Here is a 12,001-nt window from a genome sequence, read left to right on the forward strand (position 1 = left end):
CCAGCAGCCCTTGACTACCAGGGGCCTTTGACTGCTTGGGGGGCCCTGAGCTTTAAGGTTGCGTGATACAGTTTGCCGATCCCATTGCTCGAAAACCCATCAACAACGAAAACGAAACATGAGATATTCTTAAAAAACTCTTCATTTGTGTTCTGTAGAAGAAAGAAAGTGATACACAACAGGGATGGCATGAGGGTGAGTAAATGATCAGAGAATTTTAATTCTGGTTAGAAAGTGTGTGTTGCAAGTACAGCAGTACAGTGGGAAATGGTGAACAATAACTGGACACATGATGACCTGTTTTATTTTACATTAAGACTATAAAAAATAAAATGATTTTTACTTCTAATAGATATTATTAACACACAAACATTTCTATAATACATATACCATTGAACATTTTGATGTATTAAGGTGGTTATAGGAAGAACATTGATTGTACAAAATATACATTAATGACTAATAAACAAAATCATACCTAATTCCATGAAATATTCTGTGCCAAAAACACATACTGTTCTTAAATACATGGCCATGCAAGCAAATAAGCTTAGATACATGCACATAATCATTTAGCCACATAAAACATGCATAAATACTTTATATAAATGGAGAGAAACAGAAAGACAGATCTAGAACATCTAGATACGTGGATAGAGCAATCATGTTGATGATGCATTTCAATCAGACTGAATGAAGGTGCTAAAAAGTATGTTTTTAATAGCATTCATCAGGTGGGTCCAGCCCACCATTGGGTTGAATTCTCTGAATTAAAAGGTCTGTTTCAGGAATTGTGTTAGTAGTTGCTCTTTAGTTTTGGAATATGTACACAAAAAGAGAATGTTAGAGATTTAAGAGCAAAATACTGCTAACACAAAGGCACGCACAAAAAATACACACACAAACAAAAAACCTGACAATAAACGTGGTGCTTAGGGATCATTTATATGAATCGGGTATAGATGTTCAAACAGCAGCACAGAAATCTTTAAATCAGCCATGTTGTTCAAATTTAGCGAGTTCATTAGGAGACCATATGGTCATAAGGGTCCTGCCATCAAGTGGGGCAAAGAAAGGGTACAATTTCTCATTAAAGTGTCCTGTGAAGGTGTAGATGTGAGATTTGTTCTCTGCGTTGTAGAAAGAAATCTGTCCGTCCTCATAATCAATGTAGATCCCCATCTTACGGGGCACTAGTGTAAGTGGCAGGGCCGTTTCGGGGTTGGTGCATGCAAAGAACTGCCGTGTGCTGCGCCACAGGACCCAATAACCATTCGAGGGATTCATTGGAAAGCGGCCATGCCTCTTTGAGGAACCAGTTGTCACCCCCACTTTCCAGTAACCATTGTTTGCAAATTCCATCTCCCAGTAATGGCGGCCATTTATGTAGCCTTCCCAGCCTAGGACGCAAGGCCAGCCATCAAAGCGCTGAGGGCTAAAGGGCAGATCAGCTTCTTTTAGGCACTCCTGGACCTTCTTCTGGTCATCAGAGAGTTGCAGCCAGGGGTGGTTAGTCATGGGATCAAGAGTTACATCAGCTATTTGAGAGAGAAAGGGAGGTGAAGACTTTAGATCTAATGTCATCTAATGCCATCTTATGTGAATGCTGCAGTTAAGTTTTTTTCCTAATATCTAAATATGACATAAATATGGCATAAAGCTACCTGCTGCACTGACAATCCAGCTCCAGACTGTGAAAAATGAGAGACACTTATTTTAATGCAATCAAACTGTAGGTTCTCAATCTGACACATGCACAACTCAGTTGACATATACTTAGTGGTGTCTGCTTGAAGTTATGAAAGAGTTACCTGAATTAGGGATGTATCGTGGCATGCCTATGTGAGAAAAGAGAATACAAAAACAAGAGACATTCTCTTTATTTTATCGGTGTATTCATATTTTCTGAAATGATGATAATGAAAACAGGAAAGAAAATATGTTTTGAACATCTGCCTTGTCACTATGCTGTCTTTGTGGTGTATATTGCTGTTCTTTCCAGGAACAATTAAATTAAGATTTAGGATCTCTCACCGGCTTTCCAGGTGCGCTGCTTAGCTGAAAGCCATAGATGAGGAACCATGCCCTAGAATTTTAAAAAGATATGCATTAGCAACAACGTGCAAAAATCTAGGGCTTTTATTACACAAGACTGCAATAAGAGATAACGTCTCGGGTTACATGTGTAACCCTTGTTCCCTGAAAAAGGTGGAACGAGATGTTGCGCTGCTAAGCGCTACGGGGAACAGCTTTCGCTGTGAGCCGAGCTGAAATAATGTGTGGAACACGTCAATGAACATTGACCGGAATTTATAGCCTCGGTTGATGTAATCATTAGATGCACCTGAGGCCAGGCTATAAATGGATACGTCACCAGATGTCGTCAGATACTTCTTTTTGAAGAGCAGTCCTGGGACGTCCCAGTGCGGCAAAGCAGCGTAACATCTCATTCCGCCTTTTTCAGGGAACAAGGGTTACACATGTAACCCGAGACGTTCCCTTTACAAAAGGCTTCACTTTGATGTTGCGCTGCTAAGCGCTACGGGGAACGCAATACCCACGCCGCCGCACTTGGGGCTGTCCGGACCCCTACGGTTGTGCAGTGTACTCACAAAAACGCGAGAGGTCTCAGACATGAGCTTGAGATGTCGACTCAAGGGCATAAGAGCCCAGAGTAGCATAAACATCTAAACCATTCAATTTTGATGAATGTGTGTGGAGAGGACCAGCCTGCCGCATCACAAACTTGTTTAGGCATGGGCTGAGATGTCGACTCAAGGACATAAGAGTCCGGAGTAGCAAAGCATCTAGCCCATAAAGTTCGATGAATGTGTGCGAAGAGAACCCTATCGCAACACAAACTTGCCATAAAACTGATGAATGTGAGCGGAGAGGACCAGCCTGCCGCATCACAAACTTGCTCAGGCATGAGCTGAGATGTCGACTCAAGGGCATAAGAGCCCGGAGTAGCAAAGCATCTAACCCATAAAGTTCGATGAATGTGTGCGAAGAGAACCCTATCGCAACACAAACTTGTCATGAAAACTGATGAATGTGAGCGGAGAGGATCAGCCTGCCGCATCACAATCTTGTTCAGGTATGAGCTGAGATGTCGACTCAAGGGCATAAGAGGCCGGAGTGGCAAAACATCCAAACTAAAAAAGTCCAATGAATGTGTGCGGAGGGGACAACCTGCCGCATCACAAATTGTTTAGGCATGGGCTGAGATGTCGACTCAAGGGCATAAGAGCCCGGAGTAGCAAAGCATCTAGCCCACAAAGTTCGATGAATGTGTGTGAAGAGAACCCTATCGCAACACAAACTTGTCATAAAGACTGATGAATGTGAGCGGAGAGGACCAGCCTGCCGCATCACAAACTTGTCCAGACATGAGCTTGAGATGTCGACTCAAGGGCATAAGAGCCCGGAGTGGCAAAACATCCAAACTATAAAAATCTAATGAATGTGTGCGGAGAGGACAACCTTCCGCATCACAAACTTGCTGCAGAGGGAGACCTCTAGCCAAGGTTTTAGAGGAGGAGTGCCCTCTGGTAGAGTGCGCCCTGAAACCTACTGGCGAAGCTTGACTGCGCGCCTCGTAGGCCCGGGCAATAGTGAGGATGCCTCTTTGAGGGCACCCCGCCCACCAAGCCGTGGCAAACCGCAGTGGCCAAATACAGCCTGGCAGTGGCGAGGCAAGTGCCCGCTGACAGTTCTTTCTAAAGAAAATCCAGAACTGAAGCAAACTGGCAGTTAGCTGGTTCTGTAATAAGAACTTTAGCAGAAGGAAACGCATGCAGGCGCATTTGCGTTTATCGCTTCAGCCCCTCCCCAAGGGGGACTGGGCGACTCAGGGAGAAGTAGAGGAGACATTGCGCTATCAACAGAGGCGAAGAGGTCCTCTTCTGCCCTGTAAAATCTACCCAGATCAGTTCCAAGTGGAGGGAGCCCTAGCACTTGAAATGCTCTCGATGACCTCAAGGATGAGAAGGTCCTCCCTGTTCGGAATCGCCCAAGGCGAGCCGTCGAGGAGAGGAATTAACTCCGAGAAACATATCCTGTTCGGCCAGCGCAGCCATTATTAGGAGGCAAGACCCTTGCTGGTGAACATTGCCAAGACTCCCGGGAGCAGAGAAACCTGGGAGAGAAACACATACAGACGCATTCTGGGTCATGTATGTGTCTTAACGTCCAGACCCAAGGGGGCTGGGTGATTTCAGGGAGAAGTAGAGGAGACATTGCGCTCTTCATATAGGCGAAGAGGTCCTCTTCTGCCCTAAGATCTCACCCAAACTTGTTCCAAGTGGAAAAAGCCCGGCATTTAAAAAGGTCTCGATAACCTCAGGAGAGAGCCCTGTGTCCCTCAGTTGGTACCCTTAGGGGCCAAACATGAAAGATTCCACAATTTGGGGCAGGGATGAAATATTGCCCTGTGCCTGGGATAGAAGATCCTTCCTGTTCGAATCGCCTAAGGCGAGCCGTCGAGGGAAGAGATTAGCTCCGAGAACCAAGCCCTGTTTGGCCAGCTGGTGCTATCAGTAAGAGGCAAAAACCCTTGCTGGCGAACTCTGGGCAACTACTACCTTAGGGTGGAGTTCTTAACTCCCCGTTGGTATTTCCTGTCTGGACCGTAAATCTGCTCCCAGTATCACGGGCATCCAGGGATATAACTGACCTGAGTGACAGGAGCTTACCCTGGGCCCTAAGGAGAATCCGACGTGTCAGAAATACAGCTGACAAGAACGTAGGTCTCCTTGAAGATTTATGTAAGAGGCTACCGCTGTATTGTCCACCCGCACCAAGACATGGCAGCCTCAGGAGGAGGTATTTCAGGGCCAGAAATACAGCCATCAACCCGAGACAGAGACTGTGACAACCGAGCTGATGACCCTCCTATCCCCTTAAGCTGGACGACCACTTAAGGCCGCTACCCCGCCCATCAGGGAGGCGTCTGTCGTTAGCAGTCTGCGACAACAAGACGCACCTATAGTGGGACCCAAGGCAGAAAACCGGGGTCTGAACCACATAGGAAGGGAACGAAGCCTGAGGCGTGTAACCCCTATTTAGCCCAGGGGTTTTGGCCCTTGGAAGAAATCCCCTGGCTTTTGGCCACAACAAAAACGGTCTCATGAGCAGAAGGTCCAGAGGGATCACCGTGGACGCGTTCGACCTGAGACCTGGAAATCGTTGGTACTGATAACAGTGCAACCTTGACCTAGCCTGACTTTGCTCAGGGTGATCTGAATGGACTCAATCCTAGCGGGAGACAGTTGTGCCTGCATTGAGATTGAACTCCATACGATGCCCCGATAGACAGTGTTCTGAGTGGGAGAGAGGACGCTTTTCTTGGCGTTGAGCCTCAACCCCAGAGAAACAGATGAGCTAAGACGATGTCCCTGTGCTGAACTGCCAGTTCCTGGAACTGCGCTAGGATCAGCCAGTCGTCTACGTAATTCAGAATGCAGATGCCCCGGAGTCGCAAGGAGCCAGCGCTACATCATGCATTGTGAATGTGCGGGTAAAAAGGGCTAGGCTGAGTGAAAGAACTTTCCATGTTGTGGCAGAACTTCTAAATGAAGTATAGAAGTGCATCATAAGATCGATGGTGACCAGCCAAACGAGTTGTTGGGCTTGAGACACGACCGTCTTGACAGGCATCTTCTTGGACTTGAACACCCACGGGTAGTTCAAGCTTTAAGATCTAAGCCAGATGCCACCCCTCACCCTCCATGGGAAACGGGAAGTATTTAGTGTAATAACCTAACTCTCTCTCTGGAAGAGGAACACATACCATGGCCCCTTTAACCAGGAGATTGAGTTTTTTTTTTTTTTTTACAAAAAAGAAATCCGGTTTACGGTAGTGAGAACACGCCGTTGAAACACGGAAAAGCGGTGAGATAATTAAATCCTGACGCCCTTATAAGACCCACAGAAAAGAATATATCCGGCAGAAGTTTCCACGCTGCCAGGATCTCTGAGATGGGTATTATATTTTAACACTTCCTGTTGAGGGGTTGTCGGGTGTTTCGCATCCTGAATAAAATGCAGGAACAGCGAAGACACCCGATTTTGACGGAAGCCTCTGCAACCCGAAACACCAAGAGGTGGCGGGAATGGAGGGGCTTCGAGGGGGTACCGGGAGGGGTGAAGTGAAGCCGCGCCCGTCCCGAGGGAGCTACCCCTAATCTAGGCGCAAGACCGTCAGGGTTTTCTCTTACTAGAATTTATAGTCCTGAGGTCTTGCTTCGGGGGCTGGCGAGGGCAGCGAGACTGTCCCCAATCCCTGGGAGGAGGAGCACGACTCGCCACGCTTTGCTTTTGAGCCTCCCTTCAGTCAGGACCGAGGTGGGTCTGAGGCTTGCTTGTCAAGCGCAGAACCCACACTCAGGTCGTCCAGGAGGTCAGCCTGGTACGCCTGAAAAATAGCATAGTGTGCAGAGCAGCACCAGCCTGACCTGCTGCTTGATAAGCCCTTCCCACTAAAGTGGAGGTTGTCCTACAAGGCTTTGAGGGGAGAGAGGGCTTCGTAAGTGACGATGCCGAGCCCGGCGAGAGATAGCCCTCAAGCGTCTCTTCGACCGGCGGCATCACTGAATACCCCCGTGCCTCAGCACCCACGATAGTCGAATATAATGACGTCGAGGGTATGTGAACACGGGAAGAAAATATATATATATATTTTTTTTTTAGGGGTTCTCCATGAGAGAAAAAGCTCTTCATGGAGGTTATCAAAGAAAGGAAGGGACCCATGAGGCGTTCCCTTTCTTAGACTGGAAGATAAAATCTATCCCCTAATTTGGAGCGTGTTTGGGGGTCTCTTTTTCGCGTGGCCAGTCCAATCTGGCAACCGCACGAGTAACAACATCGAGCAATTCCTCCGTATATTTTTTTATCGCGGACGGAAAGCTCGGAGGCGGGAAGAGAATTGCGATCCACCTCATGATCCGAAGAAGCGTCGAACGCAGCCGAGATCATGTGAAGGACCAGCTGGGTTTGGGGAGAGAGTGAGAGAAAGGGATCAACCCGTCTCTTGCTCCTCAGCCAAATCCATGCACGAGCCTCACGAACGATCTTTTCATGAGTGCTGACTCCCGGAAGCAAGCACGACGCACTCTGCCTGTTAAAGCAAATCGCAGTGCTCGCACCCGCCCTGCTGCAACGCGAGAGCAGCGTGCTCTTACCCCCAAACAAACAGCAAAAACTGATGTGTGCCATCTTCAGCTATAGAGCGAGAAGAGAGGAACACGCACCGTTTGCTTTCAGTCATTCTCTCTTTTTTTTTTTTTTTGAAATATATATATAATATTTTCTAAACAGAAGAGAAAAATAGAACAACATTCACTGCACACTGCCTAACTGATTCTATCTCCTAACAGAGGAAAGAAAGTTTTGACAGGGTGTGTGAAACACACAGAAACAGAATTGCTCTGAAGAAAGAGTTTCTGACGACACCTGGTGACGTATCCATTTATAGCCTGGCCTCAGGTGCATCTAATGATTACATCAACCGAGGCTATAAATTCCGGTCAATGTTCATTGACGTGTTCCACACATTATTTCAGCTCGGCTCACAGTGAAAGCTGTTCCCCGTAGCGCTTAGCAGCGCAACATCAAAGTGAAGCCTTTTGTAAAGGGAACCTGTATCTCAATAAGAGGTTAAAAGGTCATGACATAAATACTACGTCAGTTCTGGAAAGTAACGCTCCAAATCCTGTATTGCAGAGATTATTCTAATTCATACAGAGCTTTGTCTTTTCACAGACTGAGGGACTGTTACTTTTATTGGCTTAAAGCACTCTGGTGCCAATTAAACAGTATATGAGACTGTCAAAAGGAAAAACAGTAATTAAATCAAATAAACCAAGTTTATCTCCCACGCATTTTAATTTTATAGCTTCGCCATTGCCCTTGAAAGACACGTCACAAATTGTATCATTAATTAAAGCATGAGTTTGGAATTATTATTTATTTAATGAAAAAATAATTATTTGTGTTTTTATAATTAATATGATAAAGAGCCACAACACTGCCAAAAAAATATTTTTTTTCTTTGGTTTGCAGTGAGAAAAAAACATCAATTTCCTCCCCAAACTTTCAATGGCTCTGTGTTAAATTACCTGTATTCTACACTACACCTTGACCTGAGCCAAAATGAATAAATAAAATAAATAAATCAAGTAGCGCATCTCACCTTACTGTCCTCTTTCAGCAAGCTCCAAGTGATGAACTCCATCAGTGGCATGAGAGAAACCAACCTCTTCTTCCTCAGTCCCATGAGATGCAACATCTGTCCAAGCTCATCTCCCAATATTCCACAGCTCTGAATTCACACAGAAAGAGCAAATTTAGCAAGCTTAACATTACATGGGTTCATCTTGGCATTTGGCATCCTAGTGTTTGATGTCTCACCTCAGACACACTCTGTAGCTCTTTGGCCCACTCCATGATTCTCTTCTCCACCACCTCATTCTGATCCTTATCCTGCTTTGTGTCTTCCTTTTCTTGATCTAACCTCTTCTTCATCCATGGATGATCTTTAGACAACTGGGGTTCACACAGGCACACAAAAAGGATAGTTTGAACCATGACATGAAGTTATACATTATATCTTGATATCTAGCTGCTTGAATTGGAGTGTATTACAATTTTTAACTTGTTTCCAACATTTTGCAGGCAATTTTCTAACCTTGTCTACACTTTTAAGTTCAGTGGCCCACAGTAGAATAAGCTTGCGGCTCTCTTGAAGACTACGTTCAGTTTTGGGGTGTGTCTGCTGTTCTGTCCATCTGCTGCACCCTTCACCGGCATCATTGCCCGTCTGCAAATCACACATGCAAACATTCACAAATCATTCTTGCTCTGCCATCGACCAACACATTCAAATTTAGTTTTTTTATGATTCAGAGACAGATCAGTTCCCTGAGTGCTTTCAGCGCTCTTAGTGTCTTCTAGAATCAGTTTATTTGTATTGAATTGACCTTGAAGATCACTTCTTCATAAACCAGATACCCAGAGATCCCGTTCACCTTCATAATTATCATGTGACTCATCCTAATAACCTTAACCCACAGACCCCATCGCCACACCTGCTCACCACTCACACTGTGTGAACCATTGCTGGTGTGATAAGGCCTTGTCAATCTCTGGATTTTGTGATGCAGAATGTTTAGGCTATCACGTACAGATAAGTATTTGCATTATCAGTGACTCTGGGTTCCATGAACAGAGTCAGTCCCTAATAATTAACTGGTGTGATACACATCTTACATACTTTGCACTTGTAATTATAGAATATGAATACTTTGATACAAATATCGAGACTTTAAGACAAAGGACTTAAATTCCAAGTAAAGAAAAGCGTCTTCCCACAAAGGCACAGATACAATGACTGTACTCTTTCTTATTCCCTTTCTCTGTGGCCTACCTTGCAAACTTGTGCCACCTGTTCCTTCCAATGGTTGATGAATCTGATGCACTCTTGCAAGCTGCGGAGGTCCTTCAGGCCCTGCTGACGTTGCCTTTGCTGGAAACACACATAAAATGTTAGTGTGATGCAACAATTAATTGTGATCATGGCCCAACATTGATTCACCATATCATCTACTGTATAGAAGTCATTTATTAAAAAAAAAGAAGTGTTACCTGTGAACGTGTGGAGAAAGCACTACTGTTCTTGAAGGGGCTGCTAGGAGCAGAACTGTGGGCCTGAACATCTTCCTCAGGTAGCGTCCAGCGTACTGCCCCAATAGAGTGACTCTGCATCTCCAGATTCACTTCTGCAGAGACACAGAAAGAGTAAAGACTTCTGACTCCACATTAGATTTAAATTTGTTTTGTCTTAGTGCGCTTTCTGAGAAGTGCTTTTAGAATCCAAATCTAACACAGCAGTGTGAAATGAATTTAATGTTCCTGACAAACAGAAATACAAGCAGGTGAAATGACAGCTCTACTTGAGTAGCTCTAAGTGTTAGCTCTATCTGTCTATACTGTTAATTACAACACTCCTTTTTTCTTTCAGTAGATGGGAAATCAGACATCCAGTGCAAAAAAAAAAGGTACGATATTGAAATCTGGAACAAGTTATATTTATAGCCAAGAAGAATTTATGTAAGGTTATATCTTGGTTCTTAAATATTAGTGTGTGAAATCTGATTAAAGCAAATACTTTATAAAAATATTACAGAAAAGATTTCTTCTTTCAGAATTATGCTAAACATTGAAAACATGCATAAGACCCTTACTTGGAGTTCTGTCCTTCAGGATGCTCTTCATTTTCAATGGCTTTGCTTGTGCTGCTATTAGAGGGACAGTGTTAATCAAAAGCTTTTACAAAAAGATCATAAAAAAAAAAAAAAAAAAATTATAAAAAATCCAAACCAGTTTATCCTCAATGCATAGTAACTTCAAGAGAAATTGAACAAATCTACTAATTTCTTTCTTAGGAAATTAATAAACATTATCTGAAAAAACAACATGTTGATGAAGATCTAACAGTAAACAAAAACAACAACAACAACGATGATGATGATGATGATGATGATAATAATAACAACAACAGTAATAATTATAATAATATAAAAAACAGAGCAGTTAAAATGAATTACTCAGTAATTGACATAATACTGAAAGCCTTGTATAGTGTAAACTACTTCATGAGACTGAGACTTACCCTAGGTGAAGGATTGGGGAGGCAGGTGAGCACTCGAGGAGTCAGATGAAACTGAGCATTGGCACTCTCTCATCCTGTGTTTTAGTACATACAGCATTGGCTGAACTTTGGACCGGCTTTATTACTGTTTTAACTGTCATGCCAAGAAAAGGGATTATGACATTTCTCACATAAGTGTCCCCTCATTCCCAGCAATCATTCAGACAATTGATGGTATGATACCAGTAGCAAGAACAAAGACAGCTAATATAATTTAACTAGCATGCAACATGTCAGGCACTGATTCACCCAATGTCACAAAGAGACTTGTTTTATGTGTTGCAGAATGGTAATCTGATTCTAGATCAGTATTTAACAAGTGTTGTTAGCCAGATGGATGTAGCCTTTGCCTTTGAAACAGCTGACTGTACTGCTTTATAAATGTAACCCTGTACACATGTCAGTGACTAATGGGATTGTAAAAATGCAATGGTAAAAACCAGTAAACTGTGCAATTGTGGGTCGTATTAATTTCTATTGAGAAAACAATTAAAGGGATATTCCCAGAAGTTCCTGTGTGGCACACTTTTGTTGGTATTTCACTTAAAATTGTCTTTGTTGTTAGTTATGTACACCAGGTTGTATTTTCTTTTTTCATTCATTTTCTTTCTTTATTTATTTATTACAAGATTCGACAACCTTTTTAACAAAAAGTGCCATTTGTTATTTTCCTGGTCAAAAAAGTCCACTGGTGAAAATGTTTCTATACGTTTCACAAAATAAATAACCTTCCTTCTTTTTATGGGGTATACCCAACCAATTCACATTCCACATGGAGAGAGACAATCCACTCATACTAACATTTTGACATTGGAAAAAATTTATTGTGTGTCAAAAACCAAATTATAAAGACCACATTCCAACATTAGAGCAACAAACAAACCCCAAACTTCCCCCAGAACAAAACTAAACAATAAAACAGAAAAATGACATTATGCGCATGACAGTGACAACTGGATTCCATCCCTCTAAACTCAAACAGTCTACACTTTTGCCATCGGATTGCTCAAGTCCGGTGCTTTAATACAAATTTTATGAGACAGAACTGCACAACAGAAAAAAAAATCTATAAAACAAACTCCAGCCAATATGTGTCAAAAGCACAAAGAACATGTAGATGCATCCACATAACTGTCCCAAAGGTGTGTTCCTCCATAAAACAAGCTCCAGCCACTAGCAGAACCAGCAAAAAAAAAAAAAAAAAGGCATTTCAGTTCTCCTTCTGTCACTCACTCGATGTTGTGTCGATTGTAGTGACACAAGGGGTCTCTTCTGAGAGCCTCTCGTACCTCT

General features: G+C 43.4%; 1 protein-coding gene across 1 annotated transcript; it reads right to left on the reverse strand.

Annotated features, from left to right (window-relative positions):
- Positions 1 to 555: 555 nt before the first annotated feature.
- Positions 556 to 10,272, reverse strand: LOC127633174 (E3 ubiquitin-protein ligase TRIM39-like). Its single transcript, XM_052112050.1, has 10 exons — positions 10,242 to 10,272; positions 9,643 to 9,776; positions 9,425 to 9,523; positions 8,687 to 8,818; positions 8,410 to 8,544; positions 8,192 to 8,320; positions 2,035 to 2,086; positions 1,812 to 1,838; positions 1,665 to 1,691; positions 556 to 1,538 (listed from the first exon to the last, which is right to left on the reverse strand). The coding sequence occupies exons 1-10, from the start codon at positions 10,270 to 10,272 to the stop codon at positions 994 to 996; spliced, it is 1,311 nt and encodes a 436-aa protein (XP_051968010.1). The 3' UTR covers positions 556 to 993.
- Between the last annotated feature and the right edge of the window lie 1,729 nt (positions 10,273 to 12,001).

This window comes from Xyrauchen texanus, chromosome 40 (assembly GCF_025860055.1).
Source record: "Xyrauchen texanus isolate HMW12.3.18 chromosome 40, RBS_HiC_50CHRs, whole genome shotgun sequence".
NCBI classification, from domain to species: Eukaryota; Metazoa; Chordata; class Actinopteri; order Cypriniformes; family Catostomidae; genus Xyrauchen; species Xyrauchen texanus.

What these genes read in the sequence shown, in the direction of transcription:
- LOC127633174 (XM_052112050.1), bottom strand. Translation starts at nt 10,272, where the DNA reads ATGAAGAGCATCCTGAAGGACAGAACTCCAA. An exon ending in TGCTGAAAGAGGACAGTAAG is followed by an intron (nt 2,087 to 8,191) that starts GTGAGATGCGCT and finishes TTAAAATTCTAG; the next exon opens with GGCATGGTTCCTCATCTATG. An exon ending in ACGATACATCCCTAATTCAG is followed by an intron (nt 1,692 to 1,811) that starts GTAACTCTTTCA and finishes CATTTTTCACAG; the next exon opens with TCTGGAGCTGGATTGTCAGT.